The 22,512-nt window shown below is 31.5% G+C and overlaps 3 protein-coding genes across 3 annotated transcripts; all 3 read left to right on the top strand.

The window, feature by feature from the left end:
• Positions 1-1,932: 1,932 nt before the first annotated feature.
• LOC123890465 lies at positions 1,933-3,569 on the top strand. Its single transcript, XM_045940072.1, has 3 exons — positions 1,933-2,643; positions 2,791-2,915; positions 3,012-3,569. Exons 1-3 carry the CDS (start codon positions 2,289-2,291, stop codon positions 3,216-3,218), a joined length of 687 nt encoding a protein of 228 aa, XP_045796028.1. The 5' UTR covers positions 1,933-2,288; the 3' UTR covers positions 3,219-3,569.
• Positions 3,570-3,718: 149 nt separating this feature from the next.
• LOC123890464 (metacaspase-9) lies at positions 3,719-9,320 on the top strand. The gene is made up of 3 exons (XM_045940070.1): positions 3,719-4,080; positions 5,867-8,188; positions 8,569-9,320. The coding sequence occupies exons 2-3, from the start codon at positions 7,828-7,830 to the stop codon at positions 9,156-9,158; spliced, it is 951 nt and encodes a 316-aa protein (XP_045796026.1). The 5' UTR covers positions 3,719-4,080; positions 5,867-7,827; the 3' UTR covers positions 9,159-9,320.
• A 3,405-nt stretch (positions 9,321-12,725) lies between these two features.
• On the top strand, positions 12,726-18,234 carry LOC123889952. The gene is made up of 3 exons (XM_045939478.1): positions 12,726-12,954; positions 13,063-13,590; positions 17,714-18,234. Exons 1-3 carry the CDS (start codon positions 12,801-12,803, stop codon positions 18,046-18,048), a joined length of 1,017 nt encoding a protein of 338 aa, XP_045795434.1. The 5' UTR covers positions 12,726-12,800; the 3' UTR covers positions 18,049-18,234.
• The last annotated feature ends 4,278 nt before the right edge of the window (positions 18,235-22,512 follow it).

The raw sequence follows: 22,512 nt of genomic DNA, 5'->3' as shown, positions 1-22,512 counted from the left end.
TTAAAAAAAATTCCTACAAAATAAAAAAATGGATTTTCTTTTTTTCCAAACAAATCCTACAAATAAATTTTTTTTCCTACAAAATTTTTTAAAAAATTTCCTGCAAAAAAAATAATTTTTTTTTCCTACAAAGAATTTAAAAAAATTTCCAAAAAAAAAAATGAATTTTCTTATTTTGCTCCCAAAATAAATATTTACTCCAAAATAAAGTTTATTTTCAAATCTTTTTGAATTAAAAAAAAAACATGATCTTTATTTTTTGAAAACAAAACATTATTTTTTTGTTAATCTCTTTGAATTAAAAAAAATAGAAAAAGAAGTTTTATTCGTGTTTTCCTCTTATACCAAAATCATTTGCCCTAAAACTAGAAAAATAGAAGAAGCAGAAGACAATAACGAAGTAGAAGACGATTCCGGTGATTGAAGAAGACGACGACGAATATGATCACGACGGTGGAAGCAAACCGACGAAGATTCTGTTTTTTTTAAACCAAAAAGATTTGAAAATAAATTTTTAAAATCTTTATTTTGAAAATAAACTTTATTTGGGAGAAAAATATGAAAATTCGTTTTTTTATTTTAGGAAAAAAATAATAATTTTGTACGAAAAAAAATATTTGTAGGGAAAAAAATTTTATTTGTAGGATTTTCTTTTAATTTTGGAAAAAAAATTCGATTTATTAATTTTGTTGGAAAAGTTTTTTTTTGAAAAAAATATTATCTCACGTGGAATTTAAAAATAAATATAAATGTTTTTTTCACGTGTACAAGTCACGTCAGCAAATTTGCACAATCACATGTCCTGCTGTACACACATGGGGCAAAATGAGTGAATCTATTTTTTGCAGGGGGTAAACAGAAAAAAAATTTGCTTCGGGTAAACGAAAATTTGCTTATTTTGCGGGGGGTAAATGATCATTTACCCTTAAAAAAAATACTTTTGAGTTTATAACTTATTATTTTTTTTGCTCCAATAAAAAAACTTCTCATTTTTTCTTTCAATTTTACTTTTGTCATCTTATTGGAAAGAATTAAAACTTAGTTAAACATATATTATATATATATATATATTTTATCTCATTTCATATTTATAAACTAGTTCAACCGTTATTTTATCAAACACTACAAATTCAATTAACTAGTTTATTCGCTATAAACTCATCTTCTATAAATTAGTTTATCAACTATTCAATATTTTTTATCAAAGAAAGCCTTAGATTTCAAATTAAAAAAAGAAAAGCAAAAAAAAGAAGATCATGCAGACCCTTATGTGTAGTCATCAAACAACATGTATTATGCAGACCCTTATTTGATTCTGTCCACTCAGACACTTTAGTCTGGCGGCTAGAAAAATATGGTAATTATTGATTGTAGGCATTTATTAGCCACAAATTTGGTGAACTGTCATGTTAAGTTCATTAGGAGACAAACCAATGAAGCTCCTCATAGTCTTGCTTGGGTGGCTCCATCTTTTGCTAGTTTCCATAGTTTTAGCATTATTGCAACATGTATACACTCTATTATTTCGAATGAAATGACATAAATTTTTTTCCTTCAAAAAAAAATAAATACGAGTCTCTTGCAAAACCACAACTATTATAGAACAAACAACAAAATTGAACATTCATCAGCAGCAAACAATCGCCACCATGAACATAAACAACCCTTTTCAAAGATCCGAGAGAGAACACAACCTCACAAGACCAAAAGAATACATATATATCACAACTCCGAAAACAAACCAGAAAACTTAAAACGGAAACAAAGTATTCCGCGGCGGTGGAGCAAACCAACACATTGACTGTCACTTGAACAACTAAGACAGTGACCCCGGCCACATGCCTAATCAACCCTCATCCTCCACGTGCGGAGGAGACAAAAGAACTATAACACCAGAAAGAAAAGAGGGTGCAAACGGTGGTGTGGAGGGGAGAGCTAATCGCACCACCACCATGGAGATTAGTCTATTAGATGTTGATGGTGAAGATTTGGATTTGGAGAAAAGAGATGCAGATGTGGTGATTTAAGGGATAGTTTTGCACGATTATCTAATGAGAAACCACCAAATTGCCATGTAATACAACTATGTTTGAAATATCTAGGTGATTGGCGGAAAGATACTTATTGAATGTTAGTGTAAAAATTATTTTATAACGTCGGTGTAGGTTAGAATTGGTAAAAAAAAAAAAAAAAAAAAAAAAACAGGAAACAACAAAGAGGTTAGAATTGAAAATCAGAGACGAGAGTGTAGGATCGGAGAGAAGAGAACCACTGGAAGCAGCAACGCAATGTCATCAACAACAACAGGCGCAACGCCTCGAAGAACAGTCCAAATCAACGTGCCACCACCACAATCATCATCATCAACTTCCGCCATGTTCCAACGGATCCGTCCTTCAATTGTTACCTCATTCCTTCAAAGACCTCTTTCTCTCCCTTTCGTCCTCTCCATCTTCCTCTTCATCGCTTGGATCTCTCTCCGTTCCTACCGCTCTTCTCCCCCTCTCCCTCTCTCTTCCCCAAACCTCGACGCAAAAGCCAATCTCCGTAGATTCTCTTCCCATTTCCCTTCACCTATTGCTAAGGATAATCGTGGCTGGATTCTTGACCCAATTTCTCTTGCTCTTTCTTCCACCATTTCAGGTACTACTTCATTACTCTCTCTCTTGTCATCATAATTATAAAGATTCATTGAATAACTGATATGTATCCGACTTGTTATATATCCGAAGGTCATTGAATCTGAAAAGTGAAGTTTTGTTTGTAACTATGATTGCTTGAATTTTAAAGGTGGAGCTGTTACATGTGCTTCACTTCATCTTGGTGAAATTGGACCTGGAAAGTTGAGAGGAAATCATAGACACCATGATTGTAATGAGACTTTTGTCCTTTGGGGTGCTGCTATCAAGTTTAGGGTATGTATGTTCCCCTTTCAATTTCTCTTATTATTAGTCATGTAGGTAAAATGTGTGTTGATATAATGAGCAATTGCCGAAATGTTGAGTTTGCAGGTGGAAAACAGTGAGGTTGCTGATATTGGTTATGCTGAGGTGACCATCGGCAGAGATGAGGTTGTTGTTGCTGCTAGCCCTGCTAATACTGCACATGCTTTAATAAACATAGATCCCGTTCGGAGTGCGTACTTTGTAGGATGCCAAGACAGTATTATAAACTATAATGCCTCAAGTACGGACTTTAATGTTTGGAAAGATCTATAAATTACCGCTCTTTATAGGTTTCCTATCACATTCCTCTTGATGAAATCTAAGATGTTTCTGAGCCTTTATGTTACTATGATATTGTTGAGCACACAGCATGAGAAAATTTTACCTTTTAGTTGTCTAGATTGTACAGAGCTTAGTTACAAACTCAGAGGGTTTAAGCTTTTTACAGGGGTACAAAACAGAAAGACAGATTGAAAGGAGGTAGAGTTTATGCTTAGTCTTTTAAAAGAAGGGAGGTAAAAATTCATTCACAGTTTGTACTGAATAGTGAATACTGATTGTAAAGTGGAACATCATTTTATTTACCAAGTTTTCCTTATCAACTGTTATATCTTAAATGTTTAAGATACTGGGTAACCTAATCTGAGTTGCTTATATACACGTCTTAAATTTAAGATTTTTTTTAATATGCTTTAGATGTTGTAATTAAAAAAAATTATAAAACAATTGGAAAACTATCATAAATTGAAGTGTAGAAACAGCAGCATCTCTGCTACACCAAAACAGATGCTGCTTTTTCCCACTCTGGTATACATTGTTGCCCTTGAATTCAAGTGTTTTGCAGTAATATGCATATCCCGGTTATTCTTGAAGATTAGTGCCCATCAATCAAATCTTTTTTCAAGAAAAGAAGCAGGTGAAGGACATTTTCATCTGGATCAATTGTGGCAATTACTATTGGTGCTTATGCATCATTAGAAGAGACAATTCTGTTCACATTTCAGAAGACTCAACCATTTTGCATCATCATCCAGCAATCAAAACTGCAACAGCCACCACCATCAACACCTGCGAACCCAGAACTTTGCTCGTGAACCGCCGAGGAGTTCATATTTGAGGCAATTATCTTGCACAGGTCTTTCAATAATTCAATTGTCTTACATACCTTTTGATTTGCATATTTAGCTATCATATTTTTTTTTAAAGATTTTATATAAATAAATGGACTTTTATATTTTGTTGGACTTCAGAAATAAACACAGAATTCAGAATTCATTATTAATATAATCTGAAATCTGCTTTATAGGCCAGATTTTAACATAACACTAACTAACACACTCAGATAGCTGCCTATTAATAGGAGACACACCTTAGAGCATCTTCAATGGAAGCAACTAAAGTTAGTAAACTAAGTTACTTTTTGTAGGGTCAAATTGCCATGTAGGATTTAGCAATCCATAGTTGATTTAAGTAGTTTTTACTCCAATGGTGGTCGTAATCAAAATTGCCAGCATGTGTTGCACTCATATTCGAGAATCATGTTATGCAAAATGATACATGCTAACATTATGTGTTTTATTGTATTCACATGCCATATGTTAGGTAGTACCCCATATGATATGTGGCTTGGTTTACCGTGTATTGCACTGCATGAGCTTGTCCATTCGAAACATCGTTAAACACATCAGACATGTTTAACACATTAATGTCGTTTTTATAACAACTAGTTTTTATAACGGTTAGTTTTTTTTTTTTTTTAACGGCTATTTTTTGATAACGGCTATGTTTTTAATAGCTAGTTTCTTAAACGGCTAGTTTTTATAATTTGAAACATACATTATAATCAACGGCTATTTTTTATAACGGCTAATTTTTCCTTTGAACACTTTATAACACCCACACACACACTCTCCAATTCTCATCAATGAACAACATCAACACCAATCTATACCATAATGCTCATTGCAACAACCCAATATATATAAACGCAATGGGAATTGTGAAATTCCAATAAAGTTTATTCCACCTTGCAAACGATTCTCAGCACCTATGCTGAACACTCGTCTTTCACTTTCTTCTTCCTCTTCTACCGAACCTACCAACTCCCAACCCAAACCTAACTCCCTACCTGAACCGGCTTCTTCTCGCAAAAGGATATCTCTCTAACCAAATCCCGAACCTGAATTTAACCGTCACAATGCTCCTTCTACTTGGAGTTTTTATTTTTGGAGGCCTAATTATTATCGGCAGAAAAAACTTGTTCTGCTGTTGATATTTAGGCCGCCAAAAATAAAAACTCCGAGTAAGAGGAGCATTTAGATTAAGGTTCGGGATTTGGTTACAGAGATCTCCTTTTGCGAGAAGAAGAGGCAGGTTCGGGTGGGGAGATGGTAGGTTAGGTAGAAGATGAAGAAGAAGATGAAGGAGTGTTCGACATAGGTGCTATTGCTGAGAATCATTTGCGAGATGAAATAACCTTTTTTGGTAATTGTGAAATTCCCGTTGTGATTATATATATTGAGTTATTGTAATGAGAAACAATATGTCCAAGGTTTAATTGAAATTTGTTGGCATAGTAATTGAAGTTTAGGGATCTCTTTGCAAACAACCCAAAATTTGTTGCCCATTCTATAAATCTATTATCATTAGTCATCAGTGAAAGAAACAATATCGGTAGGTCCATAAATAATAATTTATGGCATACGATTTTCTTCTGTTTTATTTCTTAATTGGAGACTGAGTTTCAATATACTACTATCTTAGCTATTTGCTTATATAATTGTAATATTGTATTTTTATTCAATTATGCACGAACTTATTCTGTTAGTCTGAATTAATTAGCCATAGATAGATATATTAGCCATAGAGGTGTTATAGCACTAGTTTGTCCTTTCTAATGATTTCTTCTTTTATTTGTGTAGATTTCTTTGCATAGATAAAAAATAATTCAGCAAGTATAAGATTAAAGGACCAGCTTTCAGCGTTTATATGAATTAATGTTTGTTAGAGTGAATCTTATATTTGGTATGTTTCTTACCTTCCAAGAAAGAGACTAGAGAATGCTTTGAAAACATTTCCACTACATTTTTGAGATTTTATTTATTCATGTAATTATTTTTGGAAAGACGTGAATTGATTGAACTTTAAAATTTCTTCAGCTAAGGTGCAGAGACAATTGATGTGTTGTTAGGAATAAGATTTGAACCCATAATTCTTCTTTTTTCCACATTTGATGCGGGAGATTCTCGTCACTTGACTATTTAACAAAAAGAAAAAAGGTGCACTTGTGGAGGTATGTATTTGGTCGAATTTTGTCAACTTAATTATTTTGCACTTGTGTGAGATTTTTGTATGTGTTATGAACACGAAATTGATTTACAAATAAAATCAAATTATTTTCTTATTATAGACTTGAGGATTAGTACAAGTTAGAGTGTAATTTGAACGAGTGAACACGTGCAGTTCCTGTCACTTGCAAGAAAAGAACTATATGAAGTGTTACTTGTACGCAAGGACTGTTTCAAGAGCCCAGAACTAGAAGTCACTGGATATGTAATGAATACAGGAAAAGAAAAACAAACTAAAATTTTCAATAAATTATACCTACATGAATTCTGAACTAGAATACTACAAAAATACTCCTGTTCAAAGAACCTGTGTCAGATTTTTTTGGGAGAGTTTGTCCGCCAATTTAAGTCTCACAAGATTCGAGGGATTAATATTTGTATAGTTGCACATGGGATATTTGATTTACGCCAAAAAAAAACCTCCAAAAACTAAAAATTTCATGCTGGCCAACTCACAAGTCACAAAACAATATTATAAGAAATCTGAACCATTTATCCTCTTGATGATTAACAATCCCTTTCGTATAAGAACCAGTTTTCCATTTTTATAAGATTTATTTGTACAAGGAACGGTGAACATATTTTCTGTATAAATATTTAAAAATAGAAAACAGATTAAAAATAATGCGATGATTTTGTAATAAAAATATAAAAAAGTTAAATCACACAAAAGAGAACATTTATTAGAATTTGAGAGGTCTATACTCAATCACAAAAGTTAACTTGAGAACACTACCCTTATAAAAGCTATCTATGCCACATCTCTAGCCAATGTGGGACTTCTAACAACATTTAAATATTGCTTAGACTTGATCAAGCAGATATAAACTCTAACTTAATCACGCCATTCTTCTTTGATTCTCAATGCTGCTTCATAAGAGTACTAGAGGTTCAAGTGGTAAGGGTATTGAGTCTTCTTAAGCAGGTGGTCAAGTTTGATTTCGGGCTACTCTTGTGTATGAAAAAACTTCACTTGGGAGGCAAGAGTCCACCTTGTGTGTTTTACATGTTCTTTGACGAAAATTAGTAAAAAAAAAAACTTCATACCCAATAAGATTTCTTTGGCGATAAAAACTGTGTTATGGTAAAAAAAGAAAAAGAATAGTAGAGTAATGCAATATAACACCAAAATAACAGGATTAAGTTAACATCCGATTTACCCAGTAAGATTAGAACCAAAGAATCACAGGTTACTAGTTATAGTATCTTTAACTACATTGGCAAGCTTACTTGATGAATGAATTGATGAGTCATACAAAAAACCAAACTTCGTTCACCTACAATTATGCTTTACAAGCAACAATTTCAGTTCCTAATTTAATATTCCAAAATTAGAAGTTCCATGGCTTGAAAGCCAATACAAATGTCCCATAACGTTGCTTTTGGCAAATCCAAAAGGAATGCAATATTGCCACTCAAAAATAACTATAAAAAGAGACCCTTAATGAATGATCTAATAGACTTAAACCTTGTCAATATTTCTTTTAATAAACTTGCTTTAAGAGTTCAAATATTTGAGGTTATTGCAAATTACAATGGAAGGGAAAAACAAAAGGCTAGCAGTTTTGGTAGGGTGCAATTACCCTAACACTTCTAATGAACTTCATGGTTGCATAAATGATGTGTTGGCTATGAAGGAAACATTGGTGAAGAGTTTTGGTTTTGATCATTCCAATATTAAGCTTCTCACCGATGAACCTAAAAACTCTTCATCAACTATGCCAACTGGAGCTAACATTAAGCAAGCATTAGCTGAAATGATTGATCAAGCTGAAGAAGGGGATGTGCTTTATTTTCATTATAGCGGACATGGAACTAGGATTCCTTCGAAGAAAAATGGACATCCTTTTCGACAGGAAGAAGCTATTGTGCCTTGTGACTTCAATCTTATCACTGGTTTGTATCAACTTCCTTCTTGATTATGTTATGTCATTAATAAGTGAATCACAATTTCATTGCATAGTTGTAGGAATATCGGACAATTTGGTAGTAAAATTCACGAAATTTCAAATAATCGTTGAAATAGAAAATTATTGATCATATTAGTCATTTTGTATCAGTCAACTTTTTCCATGAAACATTTACAACGACGGTACAAAATTTTTTACTCAAAATATGAAGAGTAACTGCTTAAAAATGCAGAATAGGCTTTGTGAACTATAGAATTTGCTTAGATATTTGAACTATGTGATACTAGTGATAGTCCTCTCTTACCATATAGAAACTATGTCTAAAACTGATATTTTTATTGCGATTATTGTCGCATATTTATATAGATTTGGACTTCCGGCAACTAGTGAATCGGATTCCAAAAGGAGCAAGCTTAACAATTCTCTCAGATTCATGTCATAGTGGTGGCTTAATTGACAAAGAAAAAGAACAAATTGGACCATCCAAATTGGAAGAAGAAAAAAATGGCACATTGAAACAAAGTGATAATAAACCAAAATCTATTCCTTACGAGTCAATACTTCAACACCTCTCATCATTAACAAACATAAATACAACAGACATTGGAACTCATCTGCTTGAGTTCTTCGGCTCCGATGCGAGTTTGAGGTTTCGACTTCCGGTACTTGATCGTGAGTTGTCCCAACCGTTGAAGTCGGATGAAGGGATTCTGTTGAGTGGTTGTCAATCTGATGAGACTTCGGCAGATATGAGTCCGAATATGAGTAATGGAAAGGCTTATGGAGCATTTAGCAATGCAGTTCAGATTGTGTTGAAGGATAATAAGGAGAAATTAAGTAATAGAGAGGTTGTGATGAAGGCTAGGGATGTGTTACAAAGACAAGGATTTGTTCAACATCCTTGTCTTTATTGTAGTGATGAGAATGCTGATGATATCTTCTTGTTGCAAAGTTAGAATTCAGATTTATGAAATGTTAATCTAAGTGAAGAATTTGATGTGTGAAGTGGAATGTATCAATGTAAATCAAAGTGAACTATTGTATTTGTGTATCATTTGTTGATAATTGTAATGTTGTATGAATTTTATTTTATATGAAATAAATAAGTGGAAAGATAATTGTATTGCATGAGCTTCTCCATTCAAAACAATGTTAAACACATCTATTTTTAGGTTGGGGTGTGATAGCCTATGCAGTAATGCAACGCATAGGCACATATGATAAGCCCAATAGCAAGTTATTATAGTGATTTCTCCCCCTCAAAAAAGTAATTTAATATCGTGTGATCCATGGACCACATATCAGATGTGTATTAATATCATTTTTATAACAACTAGCTTTATAACGGATAATTTTTTTTACCGTTTTTTTATAGCTAGTTTCTTTAACGGCTAGTTTTAATAATTTGAAACATACATTATAATCAACGGCTATTTTTTTATATCGGCTAATTTTTCCTTTGAACACTTTATAACAACCTACACACACTCACCTCACTCATCAAATCACTCTCCAATTCTGGATGAACAACACCAACACCAATCTACCATAATTCTCATTGCAACAACCCAATATATAAAAGCACAATGGGAATTTCACAATTGCCAATAAAGTTCATTCCACCTTGCAAACGATTCTCAACACCTATGCCACCACACACTCTTCCTTCACCTTCTTCTTCTTCCTCTTCCCTGAACCTATCAACTCCCAACCCAAACCCAACTCGCCATCCGAACCAGCTTATTTTTCTCATATCTCCAGAAGCAAATCTTGAACATGAATCTAACCATCACAATGCTCCTCCTACTTAGAGTTTTTACTTTTGGAGGCCTAGATTCGTGTTCATGATTTGCTTCTAGAGATATTCTTTGTAAACAACCAAAAAAGTGTTGGCCATTCTGTAAATCTATTATCTTTACTAATTTATGCCATACGAATTTCTTCTATTTTATTCAATTATTATTAAGCATAAACGTGTTTTGTTAGTCTGAATTAATTGGCCATATATTCTAGCCATTCAATTGTGTTAGCTTTACAAATTGCTCATATGACTTTTGAGGGAGTCTTGGGGCTACGGTTACTGTTGCTATAACAATGCTATGGTGAAAGTTTTATAGCATTAGATTCTCCTTTTTTTTATTTTTTTATTTTATGATTTCTACTTTTATTTGTATATATTTCATTGCATAGATAAAAAATAATTCAGCAAGTATAAGATTAAATGATCAGATTCTAGTGTTTACATGAATCAATGTTTGTTATAGTGAATCTTATATTTGGCATGTCTCCAAATTTCTTTCTTATCTTCCAAGGAAGAAGAGAGTGCTTTGAACAACACTTCTACTATATTTCTTCAATCTCTAATAAGAAGGAGGGTACTGTAGCTGGTTTGAGCCTCTTGGATAGTATTTTTAGGTTACTAAATCTTGATTGGAATGTTAAGATTAAACAAGAAATAATAAAGTCATTCCACAAAAATACTACTAAGGTAAAAAAAAAATTAGGGTGAAAAACTGAAAAACACCATTATAAAACTCTAACAACCGATTTGAAACACGGCTTAATTTTAATCGATTGTTCTCCGCTTTAAAGTTATTCAACTGAATGCCAAAAAAAATAAATATGAACTCGACCAATAATTCAATTAAAACAAGTTAACTTAGCACTAATCACATAAATGTTACTAATAGATCAACTTGATTTCCCTTAATTTACATCGAGAGTATTTTCTAACAAACATAACAACACAAAAGTTAGAGCTAGTACTTCAAATAATCGACCACGGAATTGAACTTACTTGAATTGATTCTATTCAATTCATTTGGAATTTTTTCTTTTATCAAATGGATTTTTTTCATCAAGATCTGAATCTGATGCTCGTCAATTGTCTGGTGCTCGTCAATTGCGTGATGCTCCTGCATTCTGCCAATTCTTGTTGTTTCCGTCCACATAATATATAAAATATATATTAGTGATACATAACAAAAACAAAATAAATATGCATTTACTACTAAGGTAAATCGAAACAAACAAAGAGATGCCAAAACAACACCGCAACATATCAATCACCAAGGCAGGGCAAGTATCGAGAGAGTCTCACCCAACTTGAGACACTGAGACCCAATTCCATACCTCGACAAACTCTACCAGTTTCAGCAAAAAATATGGTGCATCCCCCCACTCATACAAGGAACATGGGGTGCCATAATTACACCATTTCGGGATTTTCAGATAGTCCACACAATAACATGTCAAATTAACAACCACCCTAATATTTTTTTTTTTACCCACACCCATGTCCAAAAAACTCTCCAAAAGCTCAAGAATCCCACGAGAAGGTACCAAGACAACACCACCTATAAACAATAACATGGTTGATGAAGTTAAAACTCATAAACACATCAAATTTTTATTGTGTTACCGTTAACCATTCATTTTTTAGAAAAAAAGTATGATAATTTAGAATTCAACCGAAAGGTATGTTAAAATATGACTAAGAATTGTTTCACATGAATAAGTACAAATTCTCTCAAATAACTTTTACTTGGTAGAGCTCATTTATCATTTGAACTCATTATCCAATATGGACAATTTCAAAAATTAATCTCTGAAAGTAAATGATACCTATTTAAAAAAGTTTTTTCTCCATATGCACCACCATTCACAAATTATACTCGGAGCAAATAATTGAGAGACACAGCACAAAAGCACAACTAGCCACTTATATTAAAGAGTCTAGGCTTTTTCTAACATGAACAAGTGGTTCATGTGGTGCACCATACACAAGTTTTAGATAACGTTATAACGAATACGAATTTTACAAAATCGACCGTTGGATAGAAAGACTATATCACATAGATCATCCATGGAAATTTTTAGAAAAAATGAAAATCATTTGATATGTTATTGAGATCTATCAAAATTAACGGTTTATGAGTTTTATTAAATACCGTTAATTTTGATGGGTCTCAATAACATATCAAATCATTTTCAATTTTTCTAAAAGTTTTCATGGATGATCTATATGATATAATCTTTCAATCCAACGGTCGATTTTATAAAATTCGTATTCGTTATAACGTTATCTGAAACTTGTGCATGGTGCACCACATGAACCACTTGTTCATGTTAGACTTGGCCAAGAGTCTAATGAGTTTGTTGAAACACACATTGATATTTGACTTCCTTGTTCAATGGTCATAATGAGCTTCATGCATATTTGGATGCCCATATCATCTCATGACATGATTTTATTTTTCTTTTAACAAGTCCTCCCTTTTACTTTTTCCTTCTTTGTCGGACAGTCATTGAGATCCCGTGCAACTTCAACAAAACCTTAATTACTTCACTAATCACTTCTAATAATCACTCCAAAACACAAAACTCCCCTAATTAATAATTATCAACAAATTACCATTAGACAATGAAAAAAGAAAAGTAACCGAACCATGATAATTAACACACCACGTGCAATTTACTTTAGTATTTACCTTCATCTTTCTTCAGCGCGTTATAACCGTTATACTCTTTATTACACCATTCACTCAACAAACTCACTTTCATAAGAGAGAAAAAAGTGAAATTAAATTATTAGAACGATGAAGAGACAAAGCAGCGCCGTGTCTCCGTCGTCGTCTCGGCGTGAAACCACGCCGGACAAAATTCACGTCAAGACAATCGGTTGCATGTCCGGCATTCTCCACCTCATCTCCACTTCCAATTCCCGCGGCCACCGCCGATTCCTCACATTCGGTAATTCGTTTCACATTTCTACACCAAATTTGCTTCGTTAATTAGTTAATTAATTAATTAATTAATTTCTTAGCAAATTTTATTTAATTTTTCTGTTGTTATTTTCAGGGAAGAAACAGTCTAAGAATAACGGTTCTTCCGTTTCAGTTTCAACCGCCACCGCCAATTCGCAACCGGAAAAAACGGAGAAGGAGAGTGATGAGGTTTCTTCCGCTGTGCGAAATCCGAAATTGTCGAGTGAGGTTCCGAGGAGTCCGACATTACCGGCGGAGATTCGCCGGAAGTCTTCGGAGAATGTTCGGGAAACACCGGCGTTAGTGGCGAGGCTGATGGGACTGGAGACGCTTCCTGCATCGCCGGAATCAGTGGTTGAGAAGAGGCAGAAGCTGCTTGGCGCATTGCAGAGATGTGATGAAGATCTCAAGGCGCTGAAGAAAATCATCGACTCCGTGCGGATTCCTCAGCCGGTTTCGTCACCGTCTCCGGCGAAAGTGAAAACGGTTTGTGAGGTGAAGTGTTCGGTGGTTAACGGTGAGCAACAGCAGCAGCAGCAGCAACCGAGTCCTGTTTCTGTACTTGACGAGTTCACTCGTTCGCCACTCAGTCCGAATTGCCACTCTGGACGCTATTCATTTGGTAAGTGTTCAATCTTCATAATCATATATATTAATATATATATATATATATATATATATATATATATATATATATATATATATATATATATATATATATTTTCTTTCTAATTAATTTTACTTGTTAATTTAATTTAACTTCAATACGTGCTCCATTTCGAATGCATGATAGCAATTTTTCAATGTGTAACTTGCATGATTTTAACATTCTTTGCATGGATACATCACAATCACACATATGAAGGTGTTTACTTCTTCTCAGCTAAGGATCTTAATATGCAAAATTTTATTAGTTTGCTAATAAAAACAAAATTAAGTTTCCTCGTTTGGTCGAATCCGATCGGAAAGGAGGTAGAACCATCGAATCAAATTAGATGGTCTAATGAGACAGATACCGATGATTTTTTTTTTTTTAAAAAGGATTTGGATTAAATGCAACTACACATACATCTTATCTCACTTATCCGGTTAAGATAACGCCTAATAAATTCTAAAGTAAATTTTAATTTTATTTAATATTTAAAATTTGTTACATCTAGTAATAATTTTTTTTTTTGTTACATCCAAATCGAAGGACGGATTTAGAGGGGACATCCTGATTACAAATAATACATTAATTTTTATATATTGATATATTATGAATATACATTAATTTATTATATTTCCATTTCATATCTAATCGTAATCAAACTATTAGATAGACACGACTGTACAGTCACAAAGATTACTCCCAAAAATGTGATAACTAACTTATCCTTATAAAATTGGCTTGAAAATTGTCTTAACTTATAAACATATATTCAGACCATCTCGCAATCAATGTGAGACTTCTTTAACACACCCCTCGCACTCAGCACTGTAATTGGGCTTGTTGCGCCGATATAAATGGTGGAGGGCCCGATCAAAAACCTAATTGTAGGCGGCCTGACGAAGTGGCCCAGCGAATCGTGGCCTAACTGATCCTTACAAAATCGGCTTGTAAGGTGAGGATTGTCCTCACTTATAAACACATATTCAGGTCATCTCACGATGTGAGACTCCTTTAACACTTATGAAAGAATATTTATAATCACTAAGCTAAAATATGTTTAGAACTGATGCATGCTCCCTCCCTCCTTTACAAAATAGTACTCTTATAAACAAAATACACATTTTTGAGTTTATTGTATAATTAATATGTCTTATCTATAATATAAGTTAGAAATGTAAGTATGAGAATTTCTTACTCATAACATAAAGAGGAGACACAATGATTTTCGATCAAAAAGCACATGCTGCCTCTATCCATTTTGTATACTAGGAGGATGCCAATTTTTAAATCACAATTTCTTTATTCTACTCCATCATGACCATCATACATAGTGGCAGACAAATTAATTTCCTCATTGCCCTGCAATCATCCTAATTTAATAGTGATTAAATTACAAATATTGATACAGTACCAATTCTTAGTTTAACAGTGATTAATTTCCCCTTGGCCCTGTAACCACCTTGCACCTAATTTAGCAGTAATTAATTTCCTCTTGGCCCTGTAATCAAATCATCTTGCACCTAATTTAACAGTGATTAATTTCTTCTTTCCAATCTCAACTAACTACTACTACTACTACTAGTACTATTACTAGTATTAGTATTAGTTTATCTATAGAACCATAATTAAAGAGAAGGCAAGTACCCGTTTTGTGATCTGTTCCAAAACAATAATAGGAATAATAAACTAGTAATAAATCATGGTACTTTGTTTGGTGGATGGATCATGGACCACTAATTTGTACTCTAATAAGGACAGCACTGATATTTGCACACCCAAAAGAGGACTATGCCTCATGTCATGATATGAGGCAGTCAAAAGATGGTTTCAAAAGAAAAAGGAGTGAAGAGAAAGAAAAGAAAACACCAACCTTTGAAACTTTACCTGCCACTCGTCACGCAGAATCGCACTTTTCCAGTGATTTTGTTAATATTTTACCCCACCAGTACTCCCTCCCAACAAACAAGAGCCTTATTGCTTGTTTGTGCAGTGCAGGTACTGCAATTTTGCAGGTAGATTCATGCGTGTGTGGTGGCCTCATCTGATGAAGACATTGTAAGGAAACAGTTATCAATGAGGCCAATTATAGCGTAGATAATAGTAGAGAATTTAGAAATGCCATTATGTAGCTAGACTTGTACAACACACTTTAAACAGTAATAATGGAGTGTGAATATAGCTTCACCTAGCAACATTAGCGAGAGCCTGCCCTACCCTTATTCTTAAAGTTGATAATAAAATCAGCTTAGACGATGATTGTTTCTATTTATAGATCTATTTGACGTGAGACTTTTAACACATCCTCTTACATGCAACACAACTCAGTTTGATGCATGAATATAAATGGTGGGTAGTCCAGTGGTCCAACAAATCTTCGACAAGACTCTAATACATACCATATTAAAATTTGTATACAAAACCAAATTTATAAGGTGAAAATTGTCGCAACTTATAAATCGATATTGAAACAATTTCACATCCTATATGAAACTTATAACATTTATTGAGGCCTAAAGTTACACATTGGTAAAAATAAATAGACATCATTTTTATCGTTTTTAATATCTCAATTGATCTATAATCTATTTTTACTAGAGACAATATTAGAGGGGTCAGGTTAAAATGGTGCATTCTTATTTCTCCACAAATATAGTGGGTGAATCTAACTCCTAAACTATAGAAAGAAGAAAAAAAAAACTTCCTTTAGATTCAATAGATGTTGGTTTATCTAACTATTTCCATTAATATCGTCTTGCATAACTTCTAGATTCTCGTGAGGTGCAATGCACTTCCATTTTTTTTGAATACAATCAAAAAATATTTGTACTCTTATAAGTCAATTTTCTTTATTTGTTTTCTTTTCCATTAATATCGTCTTGAAAATGACTTCTAGACTCTTGTGAGGTGCAATGCTCTTCCATTTTTTGAATACAATCGAAAAAAGTATTTGTACTCTCAAATATAAGTCAATTTCATTAATTCTTTCTTATCTCTAGCTAGGTTGAATGGACTTCTTCTAGCCATCATATTTTTTTTCTTCTTATTTTCGACAAATAGTGACATCATTCTTAAAATGTATTTTAATTAATTTATATTTTCATTTTTTAATATTCGAAAAAAGTTTTTATGAAGGAAATTTTAGAAAAAAGTTTTTATGAAGAAAATTTTAGAGAATGAAATTATTTTTTTGATTATACTAAGAAAATTAAATAACATTACCTACTATTCTTAATCGAATCCATTTCTTCTGAGCCAACAATAGTTCAAACAAAAATTTGGACCGGAATAATAAGGATGGTATTTTTGTTTTTTAGAATTTGCCAATGATATGGCATGGTTATTTCCATTCATTCCTTTCTCGATCAGTCAGGTGTTGTGGTAAGTGTAAGGTGAATTAAGTTTTACGTTGCTTAGAAAAGTGGTGGTTGAACACTTTCATCTAGCCAAGCGAAGCATCGTTCCCTTCTGTTCGGCGGCATCCTTCCGCATTGGTGGCGAGTGGAGTGCCACAATCCCATTCATTATTTTTTATCTACATAATCCAAACCCATAGCACGAGAGAATCCATAAACTTAACGTCTTTAAGGTTTTGGGATAAACTATGATATCCAACTCGCACATGTTGTGGCAAGTGTGAGGTGAGTTAAGTTCGCATTGCTTAGAAAAGGGAAGGTTGAACATTTTATAAGTGAGAGGACCAATAAACCTAATGTCTTAAGATTTTGGGTTAAAGTGTGGTGTCCAACTCATTTGTATAGTTCTTCCGAGTCTAATGTGGATGATCCCCGGCTAGTCCCCTCGTGACCTAAATACAAAATAAAGTAGTATTCATTGAGTTTTTGAAGACTACCTTAATAGAGTAGTATTCATCTATATTAAAAATAATAATTGTCAATGAACAAAAAAACAAAATAATAATTGTCAATCTCTTTGATGGCTTACTAAAGTATTCACATCTCTTCCAATGTATTGGTTATTTTTGTTTCCTACTTTTGTGTGTAGAATACTTAATTTTTTTTCTTCCCAATTTTTGGCTATGAATTAAGGTGAAGTATCCACTTCTAGTTTATATAACTTTGTTTCTCTGTTTCAGCACGAATACAGCAACAGAAGCATCACTTACTCAAGAAGCCAGGAGAGGAAGAAATCAGCAGTACATTATATATGCATGAGAGAATGACAAACGAATTGCTTAATAAGAAAGTCAATGAAGAAGATTGTTCAATTATGTGGAATAGTAAAGGCATGATGAGAACTGTAGAGGAAGTGTGTAGAGATGTTGCTTGGGGAGAAAATAGAGAGATTGGAAGAATAGGGTTGGCTTTGCAGGATTGTATCTGCAGAGATTTGATTGAAGAAATTGTTAGAGAATTAGGATGCTTGTATACTTTGCCATTTGAGTCCTGTAAGAGAAGACTCTGCTTCTAAACTATACATGTTCAACATTAGTTTGTTTGTTTGTTTTTTATTTATTTATTTATTTAAATTATATAGTATATGTTATCTCCCTTAAACTTTGTATTTGTCTTACAAATCACATTTGATTTAGCAGGTTATTCGTCAAAATAGTGTACAATTAATTTTTTTATCAACAAAATACTAACTTGCTTAAAATTTATTTATATAATATTGAGTATTGGTCGACTTGCATTTGACCAATTTGATGATTTGGTAATAGCATTATTTTTGTAAACAAAGAGTTCAATACTAATCAATTACCAAAAGTCAAAACATACAAGGGAGTATTAGTTTTGACTTAAAGGTAAAAGGCCATGGTTTCACGGATTTAAATTAATACACTCAATCCCTTGTATGTAATCTTTTACTAGTAAAAGGAAGGTTGAGTTGCTACAAAGCCTTCATTATGATGATGTGGCACCTCTAATAAAATTGCTTACAAAAGGATATATCAATACTAAAAAATGAAAAAATGAAAAATTAAATTAAAAGGGACCAACTAAAATTAAATACTCCTAAAACAAAACGGAAATTTTTCATATAATTTATGATTGTGTTAATCCTCTAGAACTTGAAAGAGCACAACTTTTCATATATAAAAAACGTTTACAAAATTAAACATATTTGTAGTTGAGTAGTATCCTATATAAATGTGCAATAACCTATCCACTTTCTCACATCATGCAATTGTAATACTCATTTTGTGTGTTCATTCTTTAATCTATCAACCTCTTTGTACTGAAATGTGTTTCTTGCTCAAAGGAACTTCAACAAGCTAAGTATCATCGTTTCAAACTCTCATTTTTTTGCGTTATGAGTATATTTTAAAGATTACATAAATTCATTAGTGTGTGTTTCTATATATATAGTTACATTCCCAAACATGCGACTTAATGTTTAAGAAATTGATATACATAGGTATGAGATAATTGTCTTTCATTTAAGTTTGTAAATTATAATTGTTTGATTGCTCTTATGATCTTATAAGACATCATATCTAATAACTTTTTTAATTATCTCTATCTTTTTTCAGGTTGAAAATGGTCATTTAGTGTTTTGTTCCACAGTTGCAAGCTTTAAGTAATTGTTAGAATATTGTATTTATTTTCAATTTTCAAATCTATTTATCTATCTTCTATCTATTAAGCAAGCATTGTGATGATTTGACACCTCTAAAAAATTTCATGCAACTTCTTATTCTAGGTGAATAAATAAATAATATAACTTTTACAATTCTACAACTTTCTATCTATCTATCTATCTATCTATCTATCTATAATAAAAAAAATTGATTTTGGATCATCATCGATTTATTCAAAAAACTATTTGATGATACTCTTCAAATTTTTCATTGGCTTTTCTTATAGGATTGAAGCTGAAGTCACTATATATTTAGATTAACCAAATCTTTTTCCATTATTTTATTTCATAATATTGTGGATATTACATTGTATATGTGCTAAAACTTTCCGGTAAAAAAAAAAGTGCTAAAACTACAACCGTCTTTATGTTCTACATTTTTCATTCATAATCATTATGAATTATGTCTTCTAATAATTGTGGATTACATTTTTCTATAATGGAGTTATGTGTGCGGTCAAAATCAACATGCATTTTTTGGAGCTAGATATATGACCAATAACATGTATGTGACGGTTCGTCTTCAACAAGCTGTGTATTTTACTCTTGGTTATTTTGAAGCCTCCATATTTTTGCCTATGTAGCATGCTTTAGAGAAAATTTTCTCTAGCTATATTTAAACATTACTCTAAAATTTATTTTGTGTCCATTTCATCATCCAAATCATTGGTCTTGAGACTAACATAAATTATATCTAGGCAGATTATAATGGGTTTAAAACAAATGCAAATATTGTAAAAAATAAAATGCAAGTAACATAATATTACGTTTATATATGGTATATTATATCTATGCATACCTTGGAAGTATTGGAAATTAATAAGTAACAAATAATGTAACTTAATGGTGCTAAAGTAAAAAAAGAGGATCAAAATTATAAAAGAAAAAAAATGAAAATACGTCACTAAAGTATGTATATATAAATTATATGTATGCTCAACATAAAAAATATACTATGTATATATAATGACATTTACTATTCTTATTCATTATTCAAAGGTTACATATTATTCACCTTCTATTAGAATGAAATAACTTTTTGCATTGAATACCTTATGGGTTGATGGTTACATTTCAAGTATTGGTTTTTGTGGTAGTTGATGAGTCAATCTCTTGAATATCAGTTATGTTATTCAATGATTAAAAAATTATATTAGTTTACATATATGTCTTTTATTGTTTATAAATTTCAATTTTTTATACGCTCTCAAAATCTTTCAAGACATCAACTCTAATAATTTTCATGTGTAACCAGGTTACTGGATTTATAAATTGTATCCTTTATATTGCTTTTATGATCTTGCAAGACTACAATTCGATCTAATAATTTTTTGTGCATAATATTTTGAGAATATGATTTAAGAGTACTGCTCTATATTATCAAAAAAAAAAGTACCCCTCTATAAAAAAAGAGTATTGCATTCTAATAAGCACTACTAAACTATACTGAAAACCCGAATAAAAATTATTCAATAGCAAAAGACAAAAAAAAAATGAGGGGACAAAAAAAATCATTAAAAAAATGAAAGATAAAAAAAATGAATTAAGCATAGTAAAAAGAAGATAAATAAAACCGCTAGCTAAAAACATTATGAAAATTTTTGACCAATAAAATATGGGATATAAATATTCTACCAGGTGAATGTTTGAGAAGAAACTTCAATAGAAACAATTTATTATCAGAACAAGAATCGTTTTTTTTATAAATCTGAGATACCTTAAATTGTGTGAAGGAGTAGAGTAAATAGTTATAATTTTTCAAGATTAAGATGAAAAATCATCAACTATATAAATTGTTGATGCTCATATATACGTCAAAATAAATTTTAAAAATTGTAGAAACTGTAGATATTAAAACATAATTACATGCAAAATAATAAGGTGATTTAGATAATCTAATTCTTTACATATAGTGTGTGCATGTGATCTGAAATTCACTAAAAATTCCAAAATTATTGATTTGATTTAAATAATAATGCAAATATTTAAATAAAATAAGTACATATTCTATAAAGTGTTAAAAAAATGTTTAAGTTACGGCTCAAAATAAAATAGTGAGATGTTTGTAAGAAAAATATAACATTTTTTTAAGCAAATAATAAGATGACATGTGAAATTCTTCTAAAATAATAAACTTTCTTTACCTGAGCCAAATAACTAAGCCTAAATTCATATATATGAAATCATCATCCAAACTTATATATTGGCAACAAAAAATATTCACATTTATAACAAAAATAAACTAAGATCTTATAAAGAAAATCAACATCCAAACTAAGATCTTATTGGAAAAAAAATACATCAAAAATAAAAAGCAAAGTGGTACATGTGACTATACAATTGCAATTCATATAAAGAAAACTAAGATCTTATACGATTACACTATTAAAATAAAATATGATTCTAAAATATTATAAGAGATCTATTACATTAAATTATAAACAAAACTACAATATAAATTAATGAAAAATCTCATATTTCTAAACAACTTGTTTTTTTTTTAATTTATACTTATATACTAATATTAAATATAATCATATTTTAAATTAATGTCTATCTTTTAACTATATATAATTATACTTATCACAATTATTATTTTTTATTTATAAAAATATTTTAATTATATATTTTAATCGAACCCGTGCAACGCACGGGTTTATCCCTAGTGGTTCATTAATTGGTGGGTGATCTATGTAAAAGAAATATATACATAATACATTTTGTGAACCGAGAAATATATCCATTATTTTAGTTTAGTGGCAAAATTTTCACTCTTAAAATGTATCCATTATATCTGTATTCAGGTTTCCAACTTCAACCCCTGCATATAAAATGTCATGTCATTTACCAACTAAGTTAAGCTTATAGGGACATATAAACATTTTATTTTATTATTGATTCTAAGCAATATTTCACCATTATTTAATGGAATAAAAAAAATTCCATTGTATACTTTTAAATTAATAGATCGAATGATGTAATCGAATAAGGAAGAAGTCCAACGTTTATGTCACTAGTTGCATTCTGAAGTGAAGTTCGTTGGAGCACAATATGCACATGTACAAAATAAAACAAAATCATATATTACAAACTTTTAACACGATCAATGTTTAAAGATATAACTATGTTTTTCCTCTCTATTTTTTAATTCAATTTTTAAAATTTACACTTTTCAATAGGTGAATTAAATTTAAATTAAAGTGAAATTTAACGATATTTTGTGTTGGAAAATAAACGGTACCTCATTATATTATATGAATGTAAGCACCACCATTGATGAACCAAACATTTGAA

This window comes from Trifolium pratense, linkage group LG6 (assembly GCF_020283565.1).
Source record: "Trifolium pratense cultivar HEN17-A07 linkage group LG6, ARS_RC_1.1, whole genome shotgun sequence".
Lineage (NCBI taxonomy): Eukaryota > Viridiplantae > Streptophyta > Magnoliopsida > Fabales > Fabaceae > Trifolium > Trifolium pratense.
This window is presented reverse-complemented; position numbering and strand designations above follow the sequence as displayed.

Bases quoted from the DNA above. Each gene is read 5' to 3' on its own strand.
- LOC123890465 (XM_045940072.1), top strand. From the start codon at position 2,289: ATGTCATCAACAACAACAGGCGCAACGCCTCGAAGAACAGTCCAAATC. The intron at 2,644-2,790 runs GTACTACTTCAT...TGAATTTTAAAG, and splicing joins TCTTTCTTCCACCATTTCAG to GTGGAGCTGTTACATGTGCT. The intron at 2,916-3,011 runs GTATGTATGTTC...TTGAGTTTGCAG, and splicing joins GTGCTGCTATCAAGTTTAGG to GTGGAAAACAGTGAGGTTGC.
- LOC123890464 (XM_045940070.1), top strand. From the start codon at position 7,828: ATGGAAGGGAAAAACAAAAGGCTAGCAGTTTTGGTAGGGTGCAATTAC. The intron at 8,189-8,568 runs GTTTGTATCAAC...ATATTTATATAG, and splicing joins TGACTTCAATCTTATCACTG to ATTTGGACTTCCGGCAACTA.
- LOC123889952 (XM_045939478.1), top strand. From the start codon at position 12,801: ATGAAGAGACAAAGCAGCGCCGTGTCTCCGTCGTCGTCTCGGCGTGAA. The intron at 12,955-13,062 runs GTAATTCGTTTC...TGTTATTTTCAG, and splicing joins CCGCCGATTCCTCACATTCG to GGAAGAAACAGTCTAAGAAT. The intron at 13,591-17,713 runs GTAAGTGTTCAA...TCTCTGTTTCAG, and splicing joins CTCTGGACGCTATTCATTTG to CACGAATACAGCAACAGAAG.